A 25,160-nucleotide genomic window follows, 5' to 3' on the forward strand; every position below is an offset into this window, starting at 1 on the left:
TGCAAAGATGAAATAAGGCTGCGGGCAGGTACAGAAAACGATGCTGGTCATTCCAGCTTAGAAGGGCTAGTTTGGAAACTTTCAAAGAGATAACAAACTGCATGACCTATAACCATATAACCTATAACCTATACCGGAGCATTATCACCCAGGACATTGAGGAAGATGATCCCAGAGAAGGGTTTCCAACTTGTATCAATTAGTAGCTACAAGTGACCGAGAAAAGATAGTGGTTTAAAGAGTGAAGGATTTTCTCTTTTCTATCACATAAAAGTTCGAAGGTAGGCACCTGGGACAGATACAGCAGGTTCCAGTGAAGTCAGGGACTTCCATCCTAAAGATTGCCTATGGTTCCAAGACGACTGCCGGAACTCCAGCCATCGCATCCACATTCCAAGCAGAATGAGTGGAAGGGGAAGGGGCAAAGGGCGTTCCTCCCAGCTAAGTCAGAGATTTCCCCCCAGAAACCCACTCAACAGGGTCTGCTTACTTCTTCTGAGTACCCCTAGCTGCAAGGAGAAGGATTACTCTCACTGGGCAACTGGAACTCTAGGCTGCACCTACCTGAGCCAGGCTTTATGCTGATTAATCTGGTCTCTTTTGGAAGTAGATGCATCCTAGAATTTTCATTTACCGGATCACACATACAATAAATACTGTTTTGTTTTTCCTCCCCCAAATTCCTACTTTCTGTGAGACTTCATTTTTGCCAGCCTTATTTATGCTAGAAAGCTTTTCAGGCCTCTGCCCCCTGTACCTGGGGAAAAGTTCTTGTTCTCATGCCCACCTCACACGCGAGAGCTAGGTGCCACTAAGGTCATTGGTCGGCAGGACTCTCAGAAGCGACAAAGATGCTCTTTTAAGATGATCTCCCCTTGGGAGATATCAGTGTCTCATTCACCAGTCTGGAGGTTTCCATTGCACTCTGTGTCAGAGGCAGGGGGGCTGACCTCTGTGCTCCTCTGTGAGCCCACCCGTGTCCACCTGGCCCATCCCGACGCTGGGCCCCGGGGTCTCTTGCAGTCATTCCCTACTATGTGTCGGTCACCACCGGGAAGCACAAGGACGCGGCCACTGACAGCCGGGCCTTCATCTTACTCATCGGTGAGGACGATGAGCGCAGCAACCGCATCTGGCTGGACTTCCCCCGGGGGAAGAAGGGCTTCGACTGTGGCTCCGTGGAGGAGTTCTATGTTGCAGGCTTGGATGTGGGCATCATCAAGAAAATAGAGGTGCTGGTTCCCGGGGTTCTGGGATGGTGCCCTGCCCCCAGGGGAGGAAGGAGCCGAACAGAACACATCAGGAGGCAGGGTGCAGGGCAGGCAGGGAAACTGAGCCCCCACCTCAGAGTGGGAGCCCCCACCTCAGAGCGGGTCGTTGGGGGAGGCCACGTGGCTTCCGCCATCAACTCGGGGACCTTGAATGAGCCACTGTCCTGCCAGGTCTCTGTCTCTCACTGGCCCAGCAAAGATGCCTGGTGTATTCTTTTCCTATTGCTGTGTAACAAATGATCACACACTTAGCACAATACTTAGAGGTATGATTTCCCAGTTTTCCAGGCCATGAGTCCAGCTGTGAGTTAGCTGGGTCCTCTTCCCAGCATCTCCCTGGGCTGACGTCAAGCTGCTGCAAGGACTGTGGTCTCATCTGAGGCGGGGGTCCTCTTCCAACCTCACTGGTGGTTGGTGGAATCCATTTCCTTGCAGTTGTGGGAAACAAGGATGCTAGTTCCAGAGGCTGCACACATCCCCTGTTGCATCACCTTCTCCAAAACATGGCAGTTTGTTTTTTTCAAGGCCCGTAGGATATGAACTCTTCCACTTCAAAATCTCTCTTGACTTTGTCCGTCTCCGATATCTGGACCCTCTTTTAAAGGGCTTGCTTGATTAGATCAGGCCTACTCAAAATAATCTCATGATTAAGTCAAAACCCTCTGATTAGAGACCTCTGTTTTATCAGCAAAACCTCCTCACCTGCAAGAGAGGGACCTGGGTCAGCGTGCGCAGAGCACATTGGGAGGAAGCACTGAGGAAGGGGAGGGTGTAGGACGACGGGAAAGGGGATGCTGAGTGGCGAGGGCTTCCTTCCTGGTTTCACCCAGACCCTCACAGCCCTGGTGTGTCCCCTCCCAGCTGGGCCATGATGGGGCCTCGCCCGAGAGCTGCTGGCTGGTGGAGGAGCTGTGTCTGGCTGTGCCCACCCAGGGCACCAAGTACACATTGCGCTGCAACTGCTGGCTTGCCAAGGACCGAGGCGACGGTGTCACCTCCCGTGTCTTCGACCTCCTGGATGCCATGGTGGTGAACATTGGGGTGAAGGTATAGAGAGGGGTCTGGGAGCACATACTGCATGGCGAGGGCAGTATAGGTTGGGCTCCTAGAGCGGAAGGGGAGACCAAAGTGAGGGGAGCAGGAGACTCATCGCTAGGGCACTGGCTGGGGCTGCGGCCGAGTACACCAGCCACACTCACTTTGCTAGGAGCCAAGAGACTCCAGGCTCTTTGGGCTTGCTGCTATGTGACCTTGAGCAAATCACCTGGCTTCTCTGGGCCTTGGTTTTCTCATACAATATAGGGAAATAATGCTTTCCATCCTGTTCTGTGTGAGAGCTTGATGAGAACAAATCTTGCATCATCGAGGAAGAGCTTTAAGCTCTTCATAGATGCACAGAGTCATTTTTTCCCCAAAGGCACCCTCAACACCCAAGGACAGTGATGGGGCAAGATAGCATTTGGGGGATACCATGTGCCTCAGGATCTTGCAGTGCAGTGAGAGCTGCCTGCATTAAGACCTTCTTCAAGGCAGGAGCTCTGAGCTCCTGTCCTGACTCCACCTCTCACTGGCCAAATGACCTGGAATAAAGTTGTGTAAACTCACAGGTCAGTGTTGGAGGCCTGAGTGCGGGGGCCCAAAGATACATGGCCAGTTGGTGGCTCTTATGACCCTACAGAAAAGCTATGGGGTCAACATAATGCTCCAGCCCTTGTCTCTGTTCCTGAATCCAAACCAGTGGGCTATAGATTTAGGTCAGAAGGTGTCCCACAAAAGATAAGAAGAAATCACTCTGGATCTGAGTGTGCCCTGCTTATATTATATATGGAAACAGAAGGAAGAGCTGAATTTGGGGCTCTGAAAACCTTGACAGACAGCAGTGTGGATGCCTGCCCCTCCCCTGCTTGAGAGCCGGAACACAGAACTTTCCACAGCATAGATCCACTCCCCTCCCTTACTCAGACATCTCCATCTGTGGCCAGACGGATGGTGTGGGTGAGCATACAGTTCATCTAGGGACCTCTGTCCTGACCCAGTTCCCAGCATGCGTGTGGGCGTGAGTGTGTCTGCGTGCGTACCGCCACCCTCCCCGCTCCCCAGCACACAAGCACACCCCACTCGGTACAGCTGGTACAGCTGTATCTCCTTCTGAGCCCTTTAGTCTGCGGAAATGCAGACCCACGCCCCTATTATTCATGTTACAAAAGAACACAGGTTTATCCCTTTGCAAAGAACCACAGGGTTCTTTGGACTGGCCGTCTCCCCAGGAGATATCAGACCAGAATTACAAAAGCCCCATTTCTGTGTCTCTTTCTGGAAACAACCTATTACCTAAAAAGAGATGGGTCTGTGTAAAAGAGAGAAAGATGGGCCCAGAGAACATGACAGTCTGGAGGGACTGGCCTTAAGGGGCCAGTCTCCATGGGGTCCCCAAAGCACTCATCTTGATTCTTTCTATTTTTTCGTGCCTGTCTGAATAAGAGCAAAAAAGTGTCAGGCTCCTGCCTTCATGCCCAATAGCTCCTCCTGCCACCACGATGCCGTGTTAAAGTCTGAGAGGGTTTTCTGGATAAAGCAAGAGGCTCTTCAGTCATTACCTGGGCAAACAAGTACTGAACTTGTCCTCTGGGCCGTGCCTATAAATACTACTTCTAACCTTCTGGTATCATGGCAAAGATTCTAGATGCAGCTTGGAAAGCACCCTGCATCCAGCATCCAATAGGCACGACGTCAGGGGCATGATCGCTGTGACAAATAACTTGGGTTCTGAGTTCAAGGGCAGTAGAGACATAGGGGGTAATGCAGTGTAGCAGCCACAAGGGGAAGGGAAGGGCCAGGTTTATTCAGAGGAGATGACCAGCCTGGCATTTCCTTGGCCGTGTGCGCAAACCTCTCCTGAGCCCTTGGGACCCATGCTAGTCCTTGGGCACCTGGCAGGAGGGAATAGAGTGGGAAGCCAGGACCAAAAGACCCTCCAGAACACAGGTAGAGGTGGCCTCTCTTGCTACAAGGCTGCCTCGGAAGAACCCGTGCGGGCACCGTCGCGGGAAAAGCAGGCAAGTGGAGACAGACAAAAGGAACGCATCCTCTTTGGAACAAACCTCAGGTCAAAAGACAAAACCCCAACCTGGAGAGCAGATCACGGACGCGGTGGTTGTCCTAATTCACAAGTGATTAGAGCCAGAGCTCCTTCCAGTGTCACTGCTCATGGATGCTCAGGGTGGGGATGCTGGCGGTGCACTAAGCAGGCATGGGTCTGGAATCGCTGCTTCCTGACCCACAGTGCATGGCAGGCCCGGCGTGGGCCCCGGGGTGAACTGTCTATGACTCTCACAGCTCTGCAAAACCTTTATCCCTGTTCCTCAGTGGAGAAAGCAGAGGCTGAGCCGGGTAGGGGACCTCAACAAGGTGGCGGACCCTGAGCACAAATGGCATGCTGGGTGGCTCCAGAAGCCACTCTCCTGCCACCACGTGCTGCTCAGTTGCAGGAGCTCAGGCTGGAGCTTGATTGGCAAAGACGTTGGTGAGTGCTGGGACTCAAAGTCACGCTTCTAACACACACACGTTCTCTGTCAGGAGCTGAACCCCTCTCTAGCACCCAGCTGGACACAGCCAGAGACACAGAGCTACAAGGCATTAGCCGTTGATCAGAGGAAGGGCCTTGTCCAGATCGCCGAGCTGGAAGGTGCCCCGGGGGAGAGCGAAGCAGGCCTCAGCTCAGGACCCGCATCCCTCTTTCCCGGCAGGTGCTCTATGAGATGACGGTGTGGACAGGTGATGTGGTCGGTGGTGGTACCGACTCCAACATCTTCATGACCCTCTATGGCATCAACGGCAGCACAGAGGAAGTGCAGCTGGACAAAAAGAAGGCCAGGTATCCAGAGGTGGCCTCTGCCCCTTGCCCCTCTGCACATCCAATCCACCAGCCTCCAGTCCTGCCCCGCCTCAATCACACTGCTTTCCTCTGTTTCCCCTCCTACCCTGGCGCCCTCTAGCCTCATGCCCTTGTTGTGTGATTCCTCCCTCCTAAAATGCTCTCCATCCATTCTCTTCCATCTCAGGAACTTTCTCTTCCAGGGGCCAGCTCAAATCTACCTCGTCCAGGAAGCCTTCTTTGATCAGCTCAGCCCACAACACCCCCCTTCCTTTATTTCTTTCTTCCTTCCCTCCCTTCCTTTCCCTTCCCCCTCTCCCTTTCTTTCTCCCTCTGTCACTTAAGCATATTTGCTGTACGGTCTGTGTATTAGTTGATGGCACGGTATCATCATGAATCCCCTGCTTTCACTCCCTGTGCCGTGGTGATTGAAGATGCTTGCATTAGGGGAAGCTGAGTGAAGTGGATACAGAAACTGTCTGATTTTTGCAGCTCTCCTATAAGTCGAAAATGATTGCCAAATGGAAAGCTAAAAGAAGTTTTTGAATATTAAAAAAAAAGTGATTGGACACTTAGTCTAGGGTAGGCACTGTCTCAGACCCAGGAGACAGGGCAACCAGGAGGAGAAAGAAGATCCCCGAACTCACACAGAGTGACACCAGAGGGAACTGCAGCAACAGCAGGAACACCCGAATGACCTTCTTGCGCACCAGGCATCGCTCCGAACCCACTGAGTGTACTGACAGAGTTCCTCCTCCCTGCAGCTCTAGGAGGACCATTATGATCGTCCCCTTTTTGATAAGAGAGAACTGAGAAACAGCGAGGTGAAGTCATGCTGTTGAAGATCTCATGAGGAGCAGGCTGTGGCACTGGGAGCTGCACCTGCGGGGCCCCCCAGTCCTAAGCATTAGGTTCCTCTGCCCCTTAAGGAGTCAGATGACAAAGGTGGCCCTCCTATAGTGCTCACTGTTGGCACCTTTCACTGAATTTCTGATACAGACAGTTCAGGGTTTGGGTTGGTTTTTGGTGTTCAGCCGTTGTCCCCCACGCCATCCCTGGCCCTGATTTGTGGTTGGGCATCAGAGTGAAGGTGACCCGGAGTCCAAGCTGGCGGTATGGACCAAGTCCCGACCATTGTCTGCCTTCTGGTGCTCAGGCCATAGTCTGGCCTCCCGGAATGCTTGCTGCAGAAGTGGCGAGGCACGCTTCTGTCATCCTATGTGGCCTAGCTGCTCTCTCCTTGGACTCTCATGCTCTTTCATGCTCTTTTAGTCTTCGCCTCTATGCTCTGGCCCTAAGCTCCATCCAACCCCAAAGTCCTATGGGGTTGATTTTTTAAAACTTAATTATCCCACATCAATATCCCACCTTATTTCCCAGATGTATGCAGACCTAATTGCTGGTGGGAGACATAGACACCATTTTCTGGCAGTACTTGAATTCCAGAAGTGTTGCTTGAGAGTCACATTATCATACGACCATATTGTAAATGATTTGAGGCACCTGTTATTTATTTATCTTTTTTAGGCACCTGTTAAAGGATTTGGTTTTTCTCCATAAATACTTGTTTTGTGCTGAGAGCCATCCTTCCTTAACCACTCTGGTTTGCAAGCTCAAGGCTCTTACCCAAGGCAAATATTGCCTTATTTCATTTACAAGTGGCTCCGTTTGACCTGTGCTGTGTTTTGAGTGTCAACTTCTTGGCTCAGGGACCTGGCAGTAAGACTCACTGGGCTTGTGACATGCGCACAGCCTGTCATTGTGCAAGAAGACGCTTCCCCCAGGAAATGGTGTGTGACCAGATAAGAACCAGAAACGTGCATGCATACACACAGGAGGTATTATGTGGGTTTGCTGGCTGCAAAACTGCCCTCTTGCCAAATGCTATACCCAGAAGCCAAAGTCCATAGCAATCCACTCACCCCACTCCTCAGCTGAAGTCCCCAACTTCTTGTCTTGCCACTTTGGGGAAAATGGTTCTGGTAAACTAATTCACACTTAGATCCTGGTGAATTAATGTGGCATCCAAAAAGATAGCATCCTCAAAAGGTAATGTGTAAACCAAGGAATGAGTCTTTAGTGGCGGAATTTGAGTCAAGTGGTGTCCCATAGGAATAGGTGCCACTTTTAGATGTCTCTGCTATTTTTGTGTGTGGCTTTTTTTTAGGGAAGTCAGTGCCCATAAGGAATCATTCCTAGGCCCAGTAGAGACCTCATGCCCTGGTAGATTCCTTGTTCTGGAAGCAAAGAGAATTCAGAGTTCTGTTGGGTCTGCCCAAAAGAGTGGCCCCATGGATTTTACTAGCCCTCAGTGCAAGGAAGATGAGGAGCTGATCCCAAGGGACTGCCAGCAGAGAGAAGAGCCCAGTGGGGCTCCAGTTACCGTATCACGAGGCAATTAGGAACTATTGGACCAGTGACCATGGCCAGGGCTTTGATAAGCTGGTAAGTTTTGTATCTTTCTCACTTGGGAACTCACACGACCCGGTTGGCATTCATGCTCTGAGAATGGAGAGGGCCCATCTCTGGGGACTTCACAGGAAGGAGAGTTGTTAGGGAGGCTGAGTCCTTCTCTCAGTCGGGCTCAGAGACAAGCCTCAGGGGACAGAAGAGGAAGGCAGGCTGCCTTTGAGGGCACCCAGGTCACGCAGTTGGTGAGTCCCAGCCCCCACTGCTGGGTCAGCCCTCCTGACACATCATCTTCAACCTGGAGGCCATGCTTTATAAGGGCATTGGAGGATTTGAACACGCACCAGGCCTGACTATGGCACTTGAGGATGACAGATACTTAGAATCTGTTTGAAATTCCTTTGACTTTGGTCTGCGCTCAAACCACTGCAAAGATCCTCGTGCAGTATGGATGCAGGCAGGTGGATTCTGCTCCCTGTTGCCTCCTTACGTCTCATGGGGGCATGAGCCCTGTTCACTTATCTTAATGGTCCCAGAGGAGGGATCTGAGGAGCCAGGAGCTGTTGGTTCTGCCTTTGACCCCCCACCCACCCTCCCGGGCACGTCAGCACCCGTGGACACTTACACCACCACTGAGGCAGTGGTCCGGCCACTCACCAATCCCTAGAGCTCCCCCTGTGCCAGAGTTCCAGGGAAGTCTGCCCCCATCTGCCCCCTATGGTCCCACAGTGCTCCATCCATGCCCCTTGGGGATGTGAGAAAAATGTACTACTAATTTAGTGGCTTCAACCAACAGGAATGTATTCTCTCACATTCCCTGAGGCCAGAAATCTGAAGTCAGTATCACTCAGTGGAAATCAAGCCCAGCCACACCTCCCTTCAAAGGCTCTGGGGGAGAATCCATTCCTTGCCTCTTCTGGCTTCTGGAGGCTGACCTACATCCTTGGTTTGTGGCCACATCTCTCCAGTCTTCAAGGCCCGTGTCTTCTGATCTCTCCCTACTCCATCTTCACATCACCTCCTCCTTTGTGTATGTGTCAGATCTCTCTTTGCCTCCCTCTTATAAAGACACTTGTGACTGTATTAAGGGCCACCTTCGGGGCACTTGGGTGGCTCAGTGGCTGCGTGTCTGCCTTTGGCTCAGGGCGTGATTCTGGGGCCCTGGGATTGGGTCCTGCATCCGGCTTCCTGCATGGAGCCTGCTTCTCCCTCTACCTGTGTCTCTGCTTCTCTGTGTGTGTGTCTCTCATGAATAAATAAACAAAATCTTTAAAAAAGGGGGGGGCACCCTCTTGGGGAGGGTAATTTGTCTGCTTACCACAGGGACTATGACATGGATCTGAAAACCTTGTTATATAAGGAACAGTTGCAAGTTCCAGGGACATTTAAAATTTTTTTTAATGTTTATTGTGAAATATGAGTGGGGATAGATGTCCTCTTATGATCTATATAGTTCAGCAACCTCATGTCTCTTTGACAGAAACTAATTAATTGTATCCAGCCCATCCATTCATATACATGCAACAAACATAACACCATAACCTATATATGTACATAAATCGTAAATACAGAGCAAAACCTATTCAGTCACCCCCAGGCAGGGAATTGAACATTGCAGTTCACTGTACCTCCCCACCCCTAGAAGTAAACATTATCTTTGCTTTTAAGGTAGACACCTTTTTGCTTTCCTTTATGGTTTTATCCCTACCCTGTGTGGGCCTCCCTAAACAATTAGCTTCCATTTAGTCTGGATTTTAGTGTTATGGAAGGGAGTCAGCTTTCAGGTATTTTATGTCCTGTTTCTTTCCACGACATTAGGATTTTCAGATTTCTCTGAGCGACTAAGTGTGGCTGTAATTTGCTCATTTTCACAACTGCCTAGTATTCCACTGGTGAGACCTAGAGAAGAGAGGGCAGTGGCCTGTGGCACAGGACTGGAGAGGGAAGAAGAGACACCAAATGTGTCCACACTGTTGACAATGACAAAATTAACGCTGGTGGGCAGAGCTGGGGCCAGTGAGGGGAGGCCCAGCTCAATGCAAACAAAACATATTAGGAGTTGGCCACAGCTGTCCAGAGAGGGAAAGAGCTTCCCCAGGATGACATGGGGCCCATCACTGGAGGTGACTAGATGGCCATTGGTAGAAAGAGTCTAGCCTGGGAGCAGTTTGGACTAGCCTGAAGCTGCAGCCAAGGTTCTGATCCCAGCCCTTCCTGAGAGTCCCAGCCATGCCTCTAAGAGCACAAAGGTAGACTGCCTAAGCAGCTGCCCCAGCAAGGAGGGCTCTGGACCCCACTTCCTTCTTCCCGGTCTTCCAGACAGCCCCTTCACAGGCTCCCTACCCACAAACCTTCTGCAGCTTCTTAGCAATGTCTAAAATTCTTCCAGTAAATAGTTACTTTTTCACACTACATCTCTGGCCCTGGTTAGCTCTCCAGTTCTTCTATGTCCCAGAGACCAATGAATGAGTGGGTGCTAGGCCCTTTCCCAAGGACGGCCTTTGTTGGGGATGGTGGGGAACAGAACAGAAGCAGAATAGGAAGGGATTGAGACACAGCCAAAGGTTGCACTCCCCAAATGCCATCTCTTCAGCTGCTGAGTAGAGGCTCCTCTGAGCAGATGAGCAGGGCAAACCCTGGATCACTTTGAAAGCTCTATTTTTCTGAGCCAGAGACAAGAGGGTCTGGATCAGAGGCTGACCACCTCTCCCAAGGTGGTTCTTCGATGTGGGAGCTCTACTTCGTGTTGGCTGAGGTGTCTCAGGGGATCTGGGGCAGCAGGAAAGAGGGGGCTAGAGAATCATGGAAGGATGAGGGGCCATGGAGGGGCCTTTGCTTCAGATACAGGCCTTTCACCCCAAGGAAAGGGGGTCCATCCATGTGTAATTGTGGTCTAGCCTATAATAAAGGGTGAAGGGGGCAGAATCACCCACTCTTTAGTCTTCTAGAAGAAAAGCTTATTTCTTTCTCCCTTTGATACCTGCCCCACCCTAAAATCTCCATAAAACACAAAGCAAATCATTCTAAAGTTCCTTTGATCTGAAAAATTATGCACACCTGGTGAGGAATCGACTAGTTGGAAGACTATTTGAGAGAATCTCCAGTATGTGATATGAACTTGACAAGGGGACTTGTGAGCACCTCCTCCTAGTTTCCACAGGACCAGAAGGACAGGCAGGGCTTACGTTCGAGCAGAAGGGATTTAGGGCAGACTGCTGGGAGAATGTTTTCACTTCTAATAATCATAAAATACACATGAGGAAGTCATCAAAAAGGATTAGGCCTGTGTTCCACCACTGCCTCTAAGACAAGGAGTAGTTCTTGGTTTGCAGCATTTTCAGTCCCAGCCCCGCTGGCTATGGCCTCTGTTTTTAAAAATATGTCTTTATACAAGGAAGCACAAATGCCATGCCACATCCTATCTTCAGTACCAATTGCATTATCCCCAGGGGCTTATCAGCATCATCATCTGGAATCAGTCAGCAGTCAGGCAATCAGCACTGAAGATTGCATTATACATGTAGCAAGGTAGGAAGAGCAGTAAGAAATCGAGATAGAGCATCTCTGAGATGATGAGGTCACTCAGCAGAAAAACAGTGATAGTAGCGAAAGCACTGTGACCTTCTATTTGTCTGCCACTTAATAGTTGTCGGTAGCATTACCTGATCTAAGGCCCCACTGCATTTAGTTTTGCAGGTTATGTATAGAAAAATGTGAAGGGTACCATCTAGAGTTGAGCAATGGACAGCCTGCCCCACTGTTCGTGGCAGCCCTGTCATTCCTAGAATCTCACTTAAAGCTTTGCAGGTATGGAGTTCCTTTCACTTTTGTAGTTGATTTCACATTCATTTGGTCCTCCTGACAGCTTTGGGAGGTGCAGGACCAGTGTCATTTCCCCCCAGACTAAGGATGAGGAAATCAAGTCCTAGAGAGAAGCGTAGACAGCTCTAAGTGGCTAGCAGAGTGAGATTAGGACCCAACTGGGTTGGTGCAGAGCCATTGCTATCAGCTAAATTCACTCAAGTCAGTCTTTCAGGAACACATCTGAGGTGCAAGAGACAGACTACTGGGGAGTCACTGGGCGCCTTCCCTCTGCCCCTTCACCTTGGCCTGACCCCTTGCCATAGCCAGCGTCCTCACTTCGTGCACCACCTCTTTTCCCCCAGATTTGAGCGGGAGCAGAATGACACCTTCATCATGGAGATCCTAGATATTGCTCCATTCACCAAGATGCGGATCCGAATTGATGGCCTGGGCAGCCGGCCTGAGTGGTTCCTGGAGAGGGTAAAATGTCTTCCTTCCACCTGCTGCCCAGCCCTTCTCCCTGCTTTTCTGGGTTATCAGTGGACCTGGCTGAAGAGCAGATGTCATCTGGTGTGCCTTTGGGCGTGAATTATCCAGAGAACAGGGTTTTACTTATTTGTGCCAGCATGCGCTGTCAGTATAATGTGGACAGAGATTGAATGTGCACTTCTTGGAGGAGGTGAATTGGGAGAATTGAGAGAGGAGCAGCAGAACTTGGGCAGCCGAGTGCTACTGGTGGGCACGTCGGGCTGGACAGCAGAGAGCATTAGGTGCCCCTGTGAGCACATGTGAGGTAGCTGCCTCTTTTTCATCTTGGGCTCTGCTCTCCTGGATTCAGTCCTTGAATGTCCCAGCCACCAAAGGCTATTTGTCCCGAGTCCCTGCAGGCTCCTACTCCCCTGTTCAGACATTAGTGGATTTTTCTTGAGCCAACAATATGGTTCCCACACCAAGGACAACCTGGCCAGCTTCAGGTATCTGTGGCTGTTAGTGTTTGGGTTGATCCGTCTTTCTGTCATTCATTCAACAGATGTTTCTTACATATGATGACAGGTGCCTCTCAGAAACATGTTTGGATGAATTACCCATTCCCAAATCCTCAAACTAAGGTTATCACAGCAGGGGCTTCAGAACTTGTGCAAGGCTTACAGCACAGGGTCTTTGTCCCAGAGAGTCTAAGTCAGAAGAATCTCCTTGGGTCTGGAATCATAAGTCCCTGGGGTTAAGCCGAGGGGGCTGCATTATTAACAGGTGGACAACTGGTGGAGGTGAGGGAGGGTGTTCCCACACTGACTCTTCTCACCCAGATCCTCCTGAAGAACATGAACACCGGAGACCTGACCATGTTCTACTATGGAGACTGGCTGTCCCAGCGGAAGGGCAAGAAGACCCTCGTGTGTGAAATGTGTGCTGTCATCGATGGGGAGGAGATGATGGAGTGGACCTCCTACACTGTCTCAGTCAAGACCAGTGACATCCTGGGTAAGTCAGGGCATCCCCTTCCACCTATCAGGCTCATATCCCACTACCCTTGGCACTTCCTCAAATTCTGGCTCAAGCCTGGGGCTCCGGTCAGGCTCTCATTTTCCTTTGGCTGACCTTCCAAATGTTAGTCAATGCAAGTCCTTTCCACCATGGGTCACTTTCTGTCCAGACAAAGCATTTCTTCTCAGTGACTGAACTGGCTCTGTCCCTCCTCCCTCAAGGAGGTCTAGGAGAACCTGATGAGACACTATGGTCAGCACTTTGAAAACTATGTGGGAACATGACTCAGAAGCCCCCTATCTTCCTGCTGTTGCCTCATGCCCTCACCCAGGTGCTGCGCATTTCATATGCCCTTGGGCTCCTTTTCACATCTGTTGCTTGGCAATCATCTTCTGTGTGCCAGCTTTGGCCTGGGGTCCTAGGATGGAGAGAGGACCCTGGGCTCCTGTGAGTCTGACATACTAGTGGAGCAATGACAGTGCAGCTCTGACAGTGGTCTGCACAGGAGCTGGAGAACCCAGAAAAGAGTGCCTTACCTACCTGAGGGTCGGGGATAAAGGTCATGGAGGGCTTCCCAGAAGTGATACCAAAGTCTAGAGCAGAAGGACAAACAGAAGCCACTGAGGCAGATGGAACACCTGCTGAAGGGCCTTCCAAGCAAAAATGCCAGTGTGTGCAAAGGCCTGAGGTTGAGAGGGAACACACTCTCATGGAGGCAGTGTCTCCTGCCTACCTTTTTCTATATCTCTATAACATGTTCTCCAGGAGCTGTTGCAAGGAATGTGACAAATTCATTCACACTGATTATAAATTACTAGTGAGAGATTAACTCATTGGCCCTAATAGCCTACATTTTCAACAGGGGAGCATTTAGCCAAAGAAATTAAGCTCTCATGCTAGAATCTCAGGCATAAGTGATGGGTCAGTATAGTGGATACATTTGTTGGCACCTCTCTTCTTCCTTTCTCCTAACAGTGGAGCCTTTACTCTTTTTGCTAAAAGTTCCAAGTTTCCACATGTTTTCCACCCCTTTATCCTTCATGATATGTTCCCAGAAAGTAGTTGGTAAGTCCCTTGATAACTGTAGGGTGTGTGTGTGTGTCATGAAAGCTTCATGGAACCGCCTCTCCCAGAAGCACTTTCTTTTTAACTAAGGTCAATACATCTATTTGGCTTAAGCAAATGATGTGAAGCTCTAGTATAGACTGTCAACCAGGGGTAGATCTGGGGAACTTTCCTATTTCCTTCTGAACCCAGATTGTGCAAGAAGGAGCCTGGATTTCTTCATGGCATACCTTGTAACTATGGGTCTATTTCCCCAGAAATACATGAGATCTTGAACTAAACCACTCACATTTGCTAACCAAGACTCCAGTTAACCCAATAGCATTGACAAGGCACAGATACCAGATGAAGGATTTAATTGGAGACCCAGGAGCCTAAGGAAAGTAACCAGACCTTTCCAACCTCCACCCTGGCCTCATCAATACTAAACTTCCCATGCTCCAAGGAAGGCAGCATGGAAACCAGAGCAAGTGGGCTGTGTGTTGGAGAAGCAAGGACCTGGAACTCTTATCTTGTGCATCCCCTAGGAGCAGGCACCGATGCCAATGTGTTCATCATCATCTTTGGGGAGAACGGGGACAGCGGAACCCTGGCCCTGAAGCAGTCAGCCAACTGGAACAAGTTTGAACGGAACAACACAGACACATTCAACTTCCCCGACATGCTGAGCCTAGGCCACCTCTGCAAGCTGAGGGTCTGGCATGACAACAAAGGTAGATCCTCTCCTGAGCAGATCTCAGCTCTCCACCATCCCCCTGGCGGCATATTGACCTTTCTACCTCAGGGTGTCAGGCAACTAAAAACTGTTGATTGCCACCATTTTGATACTTCCAGCAGTTAGAAAATGTCTTGTGTTTCTAGACAGATATTAGAAATCAAACTTAATTTCTAACTACACCATAGTCTTGTTCATTACTCTTTCCCTAATGCCTATCACATTGACTGTACTATAGTGGGACTTAATATGATTTTAATGGAATTTATTTATAGCCACATTTCACTCTCTTAGATCCATTCTTGATTTTTTTTTCATGCCTTAGTCACAGTAAACCCACATTTCTCTGGAATCATTTCCCCCCATGCCTTAATACTTTCAAGAATTAAGTCCTGGCCATGAATCTCGGGGTCATGACGAGGTCCACTAATACCAGCTTCCCCCCTACCCTTGCCCGTAATGCTAACTATGCATATATCTAGACTTTCTTGTTTTTCTTGATGCATTTTTCTTCTATGCAAAAACTTGACAGCTAATCCTTCTGTATCTCCTCGCTGTCAAAAGAAATGGGAGGCAGCTCAGCACCGCGGACAGCTCCCGACAGGTCCGGCTACATTTGTTACCGCTACCTTGGTTTAGGTGGCATGCTCTTCAAAAAGCCTGATTCCTCCCTTGGATAACTCAAGACTATATATGATGACCTTGGTCCCATAATGGCTCCTGGACTTAAAGAAGCCCTGGGGCACCAATGTTATCCCCTTGTAGGCGGAGAAGTGGGCCTCCTCCCCTCCAGCTAGATGTTGGATCTGAAAGCAGGGAAAAGAAGAGGTCTCTATCCTCACTCAACCCAGGTGGTTGGGATACTAGGGTCAGGAGAGGTACAGGGAAGTCCAGGTTCTGTGCCTAGCTTCCTCTTTATAGTAACTTTCTCCTCCATAGATGGAAGCTTAAATGTTAATATAAGCCAAGACAGCTAAATATGTCCTTAAGCTCTCTCTCTCTCTATGCCACATTTTTTTCATAGTTAGTTTAAAAATATTCAAGCTACATTATGCTTCCCTTGCATAGCAATTTATGAGGACAAAAATATTTCATTTGAGAGCCTTCCACACAAAAAAGTTGTGATGCCACAGAAGTTACAAACGTTTAGTTAACTTAATAGCATGGCAATCGTCTCTTTCCTTGAATCTACCTTTCCATCTTTTTTTTGTTTATCCAATAATATTTTATGAAAAATGTTAAGGATGCACAAAAGTGAAGGAAATTATATAATGAACTTCCACATACCCATCACATAGATTCAACAATTATTATTTGTCATATCTGCTTTCCCCTTTTCACTTTTCCTTTTTCTTTCTTAATTCCTTCTTGATTGCTGGATGATATAAAACCAAACCCTAACTTCACATTACCTCATCCCAAACATATTCAGGATATTTCCCTTTGAAAAATGGGCATTTTAAAGTAAAACCCAATGACACTATCACAGTTAACAATGATTTCCTTGTGTCATCCAATTCCCACTCCATATGCGAATTTCCTTAACATAAAAAATGCCTTTGTACTTTTGGGTTTGCTTGAATCTGGATGCAAACAAGGTTCACATACTGCATTTAGCTGCCATCTCCCTTCAATCTCTTCAAATGCAGAGCATGCCTACTCCCTTTATTTTGTCAGGCCATTGGCTTGTGGAAGGGACTGGGCCCAATGATCCTATAGAACGTCTGCATCTGGACCTGTCTGTCTGCTTATTATAATGTCTTTGCCTCTCAATTCCCCATATTTCCTACAATCTGGAAGTCAGCTCTAAAGGCATGCTTGGATTCAGGTTCTACTTTCTTTGGCAACAATACTCTATAGGTGACATCAGGACTTCTTTAAAATGGGAACCGTGTGCTTCACATTACCTCACAGCAATCCTACTCCTTTTGATGCTCACATTGCATACCAGATTTCGGGATTGTCAGCCTGGTTACCCTGACCCCCCCATAACTGTTCATCTAATGGTTCCATCCAGTGATGATCAATTACAATGAATTACAAATGGAGATTTTCTAATTGTCCTTTCATATCCACTTATTAGCTACTATTCTTTTGTTTAAAAAAATGCGTCTATGATTACTGTGAAATACAGTTCATAGAAGAAAATCAAGGTAAATGATTTATTCTTCCCCTTAATTCAAATGACCTGCATAGCTTTTATAATACTGAACAAATTATAACATTCTGTGGTTTTTCTGTAGTTCATCTTGGTCTTCTTGCTTTCTCTGATGAAAACTCTGGGGAAATGAAGACTCTTTTTACCACAAAATTTGATCTATGATTTAAAAAGACCACTATGGTGGCTCCTGGGTGGCTCAGATAGTTAAGTGTCTACCCTCAGCTCTGGTCATGATCTCTGGGTACTGGGATCGAGCTCCACATTGGGCTTCCACCTCAACAGGGAGACTGTTTCTCCCTCTGCCTCTCTCTGCTGAGCCAGGCTCATGCTCTCTCATGCTCTCTCTGTCTCTGTATCTACTCTGTCTCAAATAAATAAACTCTTTAATAAATAAATGAACAATAAATAAATAAACAAATAGGTCACTATGATGTATGTGGAAAGATAATAATTATAGTCAAGTACAGGACTAAAATTTTGGAGAACAACTAATTATCCATCCATAAGGTAGTGCATGCATAGATAATTTCCATGTGCATGGAGTGGAAAGCCATACAACTATGAAAGAGGATGAGGCAGCTGTGTTCTGATATGGATTGGCTGTGAGTGAAAGCGTTAAACAGTGTGGAGTTACTATCTTTGTGTAAAAAAAGAAATAAAGTATAACTTTATAAGAGGAGACTTTGGGGGCACCTGCATGGCTCAGTCAGTTAAGCAGCTGCCTTCAGCTCAGGTCATAATCCCAGGATGTTGGGCTCCCTGTTCAGCAGGGAGTCTGCTTCTTTTCCTTCTGCCCCTCCCATGCTCATGCTCCTGATCTTGTGCTCCTCTCTCTTTCTCTCAAATAAATTAACTTTAAAAAAAAAAAAGAGAGACTTTATAAAGAAACAGACTCTCTAATGGTAGGTTTCAGATGATTCCCTCTTGGTTCATAGGGTCAGGCAGGGTCTCTACCATCAGGCTAGTGCTGGCTACACCACTAGCCAAGCTGTAACTGTGGGTTTGTCTTCACTAGTAAAAGCCAACCATGTGACATCAGCCTGCCCAGAGCTGCCTATTTCCAGCTACATGTCTGATAGGTTCTTAGTAGAGTTAGTTGTGTCAATCACATCCAGCAGTTCCAGAACAAGGCAACTAAATCAGCAATGAGAAAAGAGCTGAAGACAAGTGTCTTTCATTTTAAAGGAGTTGGGATTAGCCTATTTACCACAGAAGGAGAGTTTTTTCTTTTTTTATTTTCCAAAACTCCTACTTGAGAGGAGAATTGGGGATGGGTGAGATGATGCCTTGCTGCTTTCAGAGGATAAGGGAAAGGGGGGATGCAGCGGGTAGAGAAGCAACCAGGCACCAGGGCAACCCAGGCCAGGCACATTCCTTCTCTGGCACTGAATTGTCTGTAGGTAAAGTTAAAACCAGCCCAGAATCCACCCCTTCCCCTCAGCGCATTGTCACCACCCTGCCTGGAGTCCAGGAAGAGTAATTTAGGAGCGAAACCTACTTGGGGTGTGAAGCAGGGTGAATAGTGTGTTCTGGCAACAGAAATGATCTTGTGATGACCACCTCTCCAGTTAATGTCATCCCTCTCCACTAACACCCATGCATACACACACTTATAATTCCCATCGATCATTTTGTCACCGTGTCATAGACAGACCATCAGATCCTACAGTCAGGAGAGAGGACATTAAGTCTCAAGACGTGGCTCTGGGACCAGCAGCATCAGCATGACCTAGGAGAGATGGCAATTCTTGGACCTCACTACAAACCCACTTAATCAGAATCTCTGGGAGGGGGCCTAGTAGTCTGGTTCAACAAGCCCTCTAGGTGATTGCAGTGCAGGTCCTAGTTCTTAGCCTTGGCTATACATTGAAATCACTGGGCAGCTGTAAAGACCATTGATGCCTAGCTCCTACTCCAGAGATTCTACTGTAATTGATTTAGTTAAGGTCTGGATAGCAGAATTCCCTTTTTCGCTCTCTCTCTCTCTCTCTCTCTCTCTCTCACATGCTCATGTGTACACACACACACACACACACACACACACACACACACACACACCTTCTAAGAGGACCAACATTTTGGCTTCTCTTTCTCTGAATTCCTTTTTATTTGCCTCTCTCTTTCTCTGATCCACTCTGGAAGCCTGTAAGGACTGCTCCAAAAGGTTTTCTGTGCACTATTTCCAGACTGAACACACCAGGGGTTATGAAGTAGTTGAATCAGTTTCATGATATTATCAGGGACCATCTCAGAAAGCAGCCAATGTATAATCTTACAGGCAGACCTGGCCCTAATGTGGAAAAGTAAAAGTATTACTGAAATTTTTAAAAGTTTATGAATAAAATTACTCACCACTGTTTAAGTCAACTGAACTGTTTAAAATTTTAACATCATTGTTTTAGCCCTCTCGGGTTTTTACTTCAGTAAAGATCTATTTTAAAAATATGTGAAGTGCTTTTTAAACCCAGAATGAAGCTATCCTAGGACTGCCGATATGTATGCCCTGCCCAGGAGCCTCCACATCTACCCCCTATACCCCCAGGAGACAGAGGGACTAGACATCTTTGTGTGTCTTTGTGCTTATAAGACCCTTGAGACCTGCAGCAGGATCTACAGGTGTTTTTTGGGCAGTGTCCAATCCTAGAGACTGGCTCTTTGGGACATAGGAAGGCCCACTACCTAGGAGGTCAAAACATGAGAGTTGAACATATACATGGCATCCTTGGGAGGTTGCCTTGTGGACTATTTATGAGCAGCAAGTATCACCATAACCTGTCACACACTGGATTTCCCCTCCACGTGTGATGGGCACTTTGGCTTTCAGAGTTCTCAGGGACTTTGAAGGGTGGAGAGTAACTGAACCATTGTGTGGTACAAATAACATGTAGCTGCCACAGCAAATGCACAGATATTTATACTTGATAGTGATGATTTTGGGGGAGCACTTCTGAGGGAAGCCCTGCCAATTACAACAGAAGTAACTATATGTTCAATATTAGGCCAAGATCTTTCTAATTTAATATATATTCTGAAGAAATAGCAGCTTCTAATCCTTTCTATGATTGCAGAACAGCCAAGGCCCTCAAAGTCATAACATATCCAGCATTCATTGGGCAGCTACTACATACCAGATAATACACAAAGCATTAGGGAAACAAAACCAAATAAGACCAGGTCCCTGCTCCAAAAAACTTATGGTCAGAGGAGAAGACACCTGTAAACAGTGATGACACGATGTGGTCAGAGTGTGGCCAAGGCAGGTTCAAGGACACCAGATACAGGCCTACTGGGTAATCAGGGGACCCTCATGAAGGCTTCCCAGAGGAAGTGATGCCTGAACTGATTCTGGAAGGATCATGGGCATTAGCCAGGTGTATACTAGTGTCATGAAGTAATCGAATTCATCCCTCAGCTCTGTAAACTCTCAAAAAGTCAGTGGCCCCCATTGTGAATCTGATTAAAGCTATGAGTCCTCTCTCTAGTGAAATGTGCATGTGTAATTATAGCACAATTTCTCAGAGCCCTTAGAGAGCTTCATTCCCATACACAAATACTCTAAAGGCTCATGAACCCCAAGTTAAGGATTTTGCAAGGAGAATGATATGCTCTGGGCTAAAGGAGCCCTCAGAGACCACCTAACCCACCTTCTCATTTCATCAACAAAGGCCCAGAGGGGACAGAACTTGGGTGGGCACAGCCAGCCAGTGGGCTGGTGGCAGCAGAAAGCTGAAAGCACGGCAGTGTGTTCGGCTCCCAGTCCTCATGACGTCTTCTCCACAGGGATCTTTCCTGGCTGGCACCTGAGTTACATCGATGTGAAGGACAATTCACGGGACGAGACCTTCCGTTTCCAATGTGACTGCTGGCTCTCCAGGAGTGAAGGGGACAGGCAGACGCTCCGTGACTTAGCCTGCGCCAATAATGAGATCCGTGATGAGCTGGAGGAGACCAGTATGTGGGGGCGGGGCAGGTGTGACTCAGGGACTGAATCTTCAGAGTTAAATGAAAAGTAGATGGCGGGGGTAGGAGTAGGGGGATGGCTTTGGTAAATCCAAAGTAGAGACAGTTAGGGGATCCCTGGGTGGTGCAGCGGTTTGGCGCCTGCCTTTGGCCCAGGGCGCGATCCTGGAGACCCGGGATCAAATCCCACGTCGGGCTCCCGGTGCATGGAGCCTGCTTCTCCCTCTGCCTATGTCTCTGCCTCTCTCTCTCTCTCTGTGACTATCACAAATAAATAAAAATTAAAAAAATAAAAAAAATAAAAAACAAAGTAGAGACAGTTATAGCCGGAGGGGAATCAGATGTCCAATGAAGGAAAGCATAAATAAACACCCTAAATATTACTTGGTGAATTGGAACAGCCAAGACACTGATCCCAGATCTTGGCACCCCAATCATAGGGACTAATTAGGTTAGCAGAAAACCACTGGGGACAAGTTCACCCTGCCCTGAGGGCTGGGCTAGGCACGTTGGTGGGAAGCTCTCTGTCTGGTTTATTTTTATCTCACGGGCTCCATACAATTGGTGCCTGTGGCAACAGCTGACAAATCAAGACTTCTGGAAACAGAATGTGCAGGGGGAGCCAGCATCTCCAGCAGCCACTTTCCTCGGATCCTTCCTAGGGCGATATTTAAAGGGAAAATGTAATTGATCCTTAAAGTGGATGGCCATCCAAGATGAGGGAGTTGTTTCTGTACTATAGATGCCAGTATCTGGGTTCAACAGATTCGAAGAAGTTTTTCAAAGGCAGAGCCCAGTGTAAAGAAAGATTTTTTAAACCTTAGTTTTCAAGGTAATGCTTAACTTCAGTAAGAGGTGACCCCCTAAAGCTCAATGGTTTAACCAACCAAAACATATTTCTCACTCATGTAATAAACCATCCAGTGTGCGTTGGCAGGCCTTCCAACACTGTGATTCAGGGACCCCAGCTCTTTTGATCTGGGTCTCTGCCATTTTCAACGTACTGCTCCCATAGTTCTTGCAAAAGGAAAAATAACAAGAAACTAATCACTTGGTTCCACCTAGATGCAAGGGCACCTGGGAAATGTAATTCCTGGCTGGACAGCCCCTCACTGGGGGCAAGCGCTGTATACAGTGGAAGGGAAGCATGGCTCTCTGGTACAAAGCCACCTGCTCATGTTAGTCACACCATCCAAACTACTCAATCATGAACTGCTCCAAGAGATAGCGAGCACTCTGTCCCAAGGAGCTTCCAGCCAAGGACCCTCTTATACCGTGCAAGGATTCCTGCCCTAAGTGTGGGCCACGCTTCCTGAGGATTTACTAGGTGTCCATCTTCATTATAGCTGCCGTGAGTGGTGCACACCGCTTCGTGAAACTCCAGTTTATTTGTTATCAATCGTTGCTCCTGGTTAGTCTCCCTATACAACTGGAAGCTCCCAGAGGTCAGGGACAGAGTCACTCATGTTTGCAGTCTTCTGCAGCTCTGTAGGCTTGGGACTTGCTAGGTGTGCGTTTAGTGCTCAGCAAACAGAAGAAGAGGCAGTTCTTTTTCTTGGAGCCTCCTATCTTGTGAGGGGGAGAAGCCCCTTGTGCAATAGGAATGCTAAAGCCCCTTACTCACGTGCCGAGAGGAGCAATAGAGGCTCCTGAGGCCATTGGCGTTCAGGGGAAGAGAGATTTGTGCTGCTCAGAGCATAAACAGTCTCCTTCACAGATTTCCTGCCAAACAGCTGCTAAGACCTGCAGGAGTGGGGTTGGCAGGGAGATCGCGGAGGGGAGGCGGCTTTTGTGTTAGTTCTGGAAGGATGCAACAGACTGGAGATTGGACAGCGGGAGCTTGGAGCCTAGGAGCTGGACTGTGTGATCGGTCTTTACTGAGAGGCTGTGGAGGGCAGAGTGGCGCCCTCTAGGTGTCCATAGGGGAACAGACAGCCATACCCGTGTCCTCAAATGGAGGGTCACCCTGAGGGGAGCCACGGACACAGCTTATTTAACCATTTGGCAAAGATTTACTGAGCGCCTGCTAAGTGTCTACAGCCTCTTCTGAGGTCTGGGACATACCGATGAATAAAACAAAGACCTTGCCCTGGTGGCACCTACTCTCAGTGTCTATGACCCCAGGGTGCTCCTGGATACTCAGCTTGTGAGAACAAACACCCCCTCAGTACTCCAACAGAGCATCATCTGTGGAAAGCACTCTACACCTCTATTCTTGTTAGGTCCTCACAGCTCTACTCCCACCCTGTGAGCTAGATAGGGTGCAAATTCACACCTCTGTACCATGGGTAAGGAAAACAGAAACCCAGAAAGGTGAAGTGACACATCTCAGGCCCATTCGCAGCTGATAGGACCCAGGTGGCCTGATTCTTAGACCAGGACCCACTACTCTGCTGCAGGCTGTCTTGTCTTTATTGGGCTTGGCACTACTCCAGATGGGCCACGTGCCCCCACTTGATGTAGCCCCCTGTTCTCTGCCTTCACCTCTAACTCTTGTTAGCAGTTCCAGAAGCGGCTCCCAACCCTCTGCCAGCACCTGCCTCTGCAAATGATTCCAGTGCGCAGCAGAGCTGAAAACCATTGGCAACCTTTAAATAACACTGACATCTGAGTCCTGTTGCAATTAATCCAGAGTAAGTGCTGAGCGGTAGGATTACATGCTCATGTGTGCACATGCATGCACATATGCACACGTGCACATACACGCATGCACACACATACCTGGGAGGATCTCTGTCACTGAGACATCCTCCAGGAAGACCAGTGCTTCCCTCTTACAGCCCTTCTCCTTCCTGTTCTCCCTCCCTTGACACCTTTTAGGGCTGCTCAGTCAGCCTTATCTGCAACATTTATAGCCCAAATATAGTCCAGTTTGATGCCCAGCTCCCCAGGGATGGAGGACTTACTGCTTCACTGGGCAGTTCTGTTAGAACATCCATCTTCATACTCACGTTCTCGAAGCTTCCATTCTTTGGCAGTCCCAATGGAGCCAACAGAAAATTTTAGGAGTGGTCAGAACTCTTGGTGGTTTACGCCTGAACTCCAAATCTGAGCTGGCTCCAGCAAAGAGAGAATGTGTTGTTTCCCAGAACTTGGAAGTCTCAGGTGGAGCTGGCTTCAACTTGGCTGTCTCCAGAGGCTCCAGTCATTTCAGTACATCTCTGTCTCCCATTTCCTCTTGGCTCTGCTTCTTTCTCTACATTGTGGGAAGATGGTTGCTGGTAACCCCAGCCCCACAGCCTTCTACTTAACAGCCTCAGTGGAAGGGAAGAGCGTGTCTCCCAAGGGAAGATTCTGATTGACCATCCACACCACACAGCAGGAGCTCTCCTGACACTGTGAGGTGGGAAAGATGATCTTCCAGCAAGTTCTGGAAGCCCACTGTCTTCTTTCGGCCCCTCCACAAAGCAGCATATGCCTCTGCAGTTCCTGCCTCAGGACAAACACCTGTTTATTCAGCCCCTGCTCATATGATGGGATATCCTGAATTTCTTGCTCATTTTCTGCAGATGCCATGCCCAAGGGCAAGATTGCAAAGGTGGTCTGCTCTCCCTCCCCTGTCTTGCCACTTGAACCACATTCATGCCCCCAGAGCCCATGGTGGCTTTGCTGGTTCCCCCTCTGTGCTGGTGACTCACACCGTGGCTGCTGGGCTCCAGCTGGGCTTGCCTCGTGAATGTGCGGGCCCCCACAGGTGACCTTACACTGATCCCCACTAGCCTGGGCTCACCATTCCCACCTCCCTCATTCTTTTAGGTCCCTGATGCTCCTTTGTCCATTTCCTCCCAGCAACACATACACAAAGTTGAGAATCGTGCCTTCCACGTTTTTATCAAGCCATCGATGAAATACCAGGAGACAGGACAGGGTGAACTATGTTTATTGAAACTTCCTTTCAAAAGACCACAGATGACACTGGCAGCATTTGTTCCTAATCTCTCTAAATGTCCCTGCTGACACACCTTACTTTGCTACCTTACCCTCGAGACCAACAGGGAAGGATTATGGTTTGTTGGCATTCCATCTGCATTGGTTCTTGAATCTCCGACTTGAATTCACCTAGTGAGCTTGTGGGTTTCTAGCACCTCTGCCTCATCCCTTAGGTGCCGACAAACCATTTCCTCAACAAAGCCCAGGATCCACTTGGAAAACTCACAGGTTTGCAGAAGTCACCCCACCCTCTGTAGGGAAAACAGTATATGCCAGAGGGACCTGACAATGGCTCAGCCATCCCAGGTCCTCCGTGTCCTGGGCTGGGATTTTGTACAGACCCACAGAGCCTCACCTTCCTCAGGAGTTATGCGCTTTCTGTGACTCTCCTCCCCTATCATAGGCTACCTGCCTCCTTGTCCAGATCCATTGCACTCATCTCAGCAGCAGACCCTCTCCTTGAGAGAAGTTGCAAGGGTAGAATGG

The 25,160-nt window shown here is 48.4% G+C and overlaps 1 protein-coding gene across 3 annotated transcripts in view; it reads left to right on the forward strand.

Moving 5' to 3' along the window:
• Nucleotides 1-25,160, forward strand: part of LOXHD1 (lipoxygenase homology PLAT domains 1) — a 166,911-nt gene that overhangs the window by 131,464 nt on the left and 10,287 nt on the right. For all 3 annotated transcript variants that reach the window (XM_025428987.3, XM_049112669.1, XM_049112670.1), the window contains 7 exons: nucleotides 1,024-1,232; nucleotides 2,133-2,318; nucleotides 5,018-5,145; nucleotides 11,721-11,838; nucleotides 12,666-12,840; nucleotides 14,436-14,621; nucleotides 20,565-20,735. In XM_025428987.3, coding sequence (XP_025284772.3) covers nucleotides 1,024-1,232; nucleotides 2,133-2,318; nucleotides 5,018-5,145; nucleotides 11,721-11,838; nucleotides 12,666-12,840; nucleotides 14,436-14,621; nucleotides 20,565-20,735 — 1,173 coding nt within the window. The remainder of the gene's footprint in view (nucleotides 1-1,023; nucleotides 1,233-2,132; nucleotides 2,319-5,017; nucleotides 5,146-11,720; nucleotides 11,839-12,665; nucleotides 12,841-14,435; nucleotides 14,622-20,564; nucleotides 20,736-25,160) is intronic.

The sequence above is a fragment of the Canis lupus genome, chromosome 7, assembly GCF_003254725.2.
Source record: "Canis lupus dingo isolate Sandy chromosome 7, ASM325472v2, whole genome shotgun sequence".
Lineage (NCBI taxonomy): Eukaryota > Metazoa > Chordata > Mammalia > Carnivora > Canidae > Canis > Canis lupus.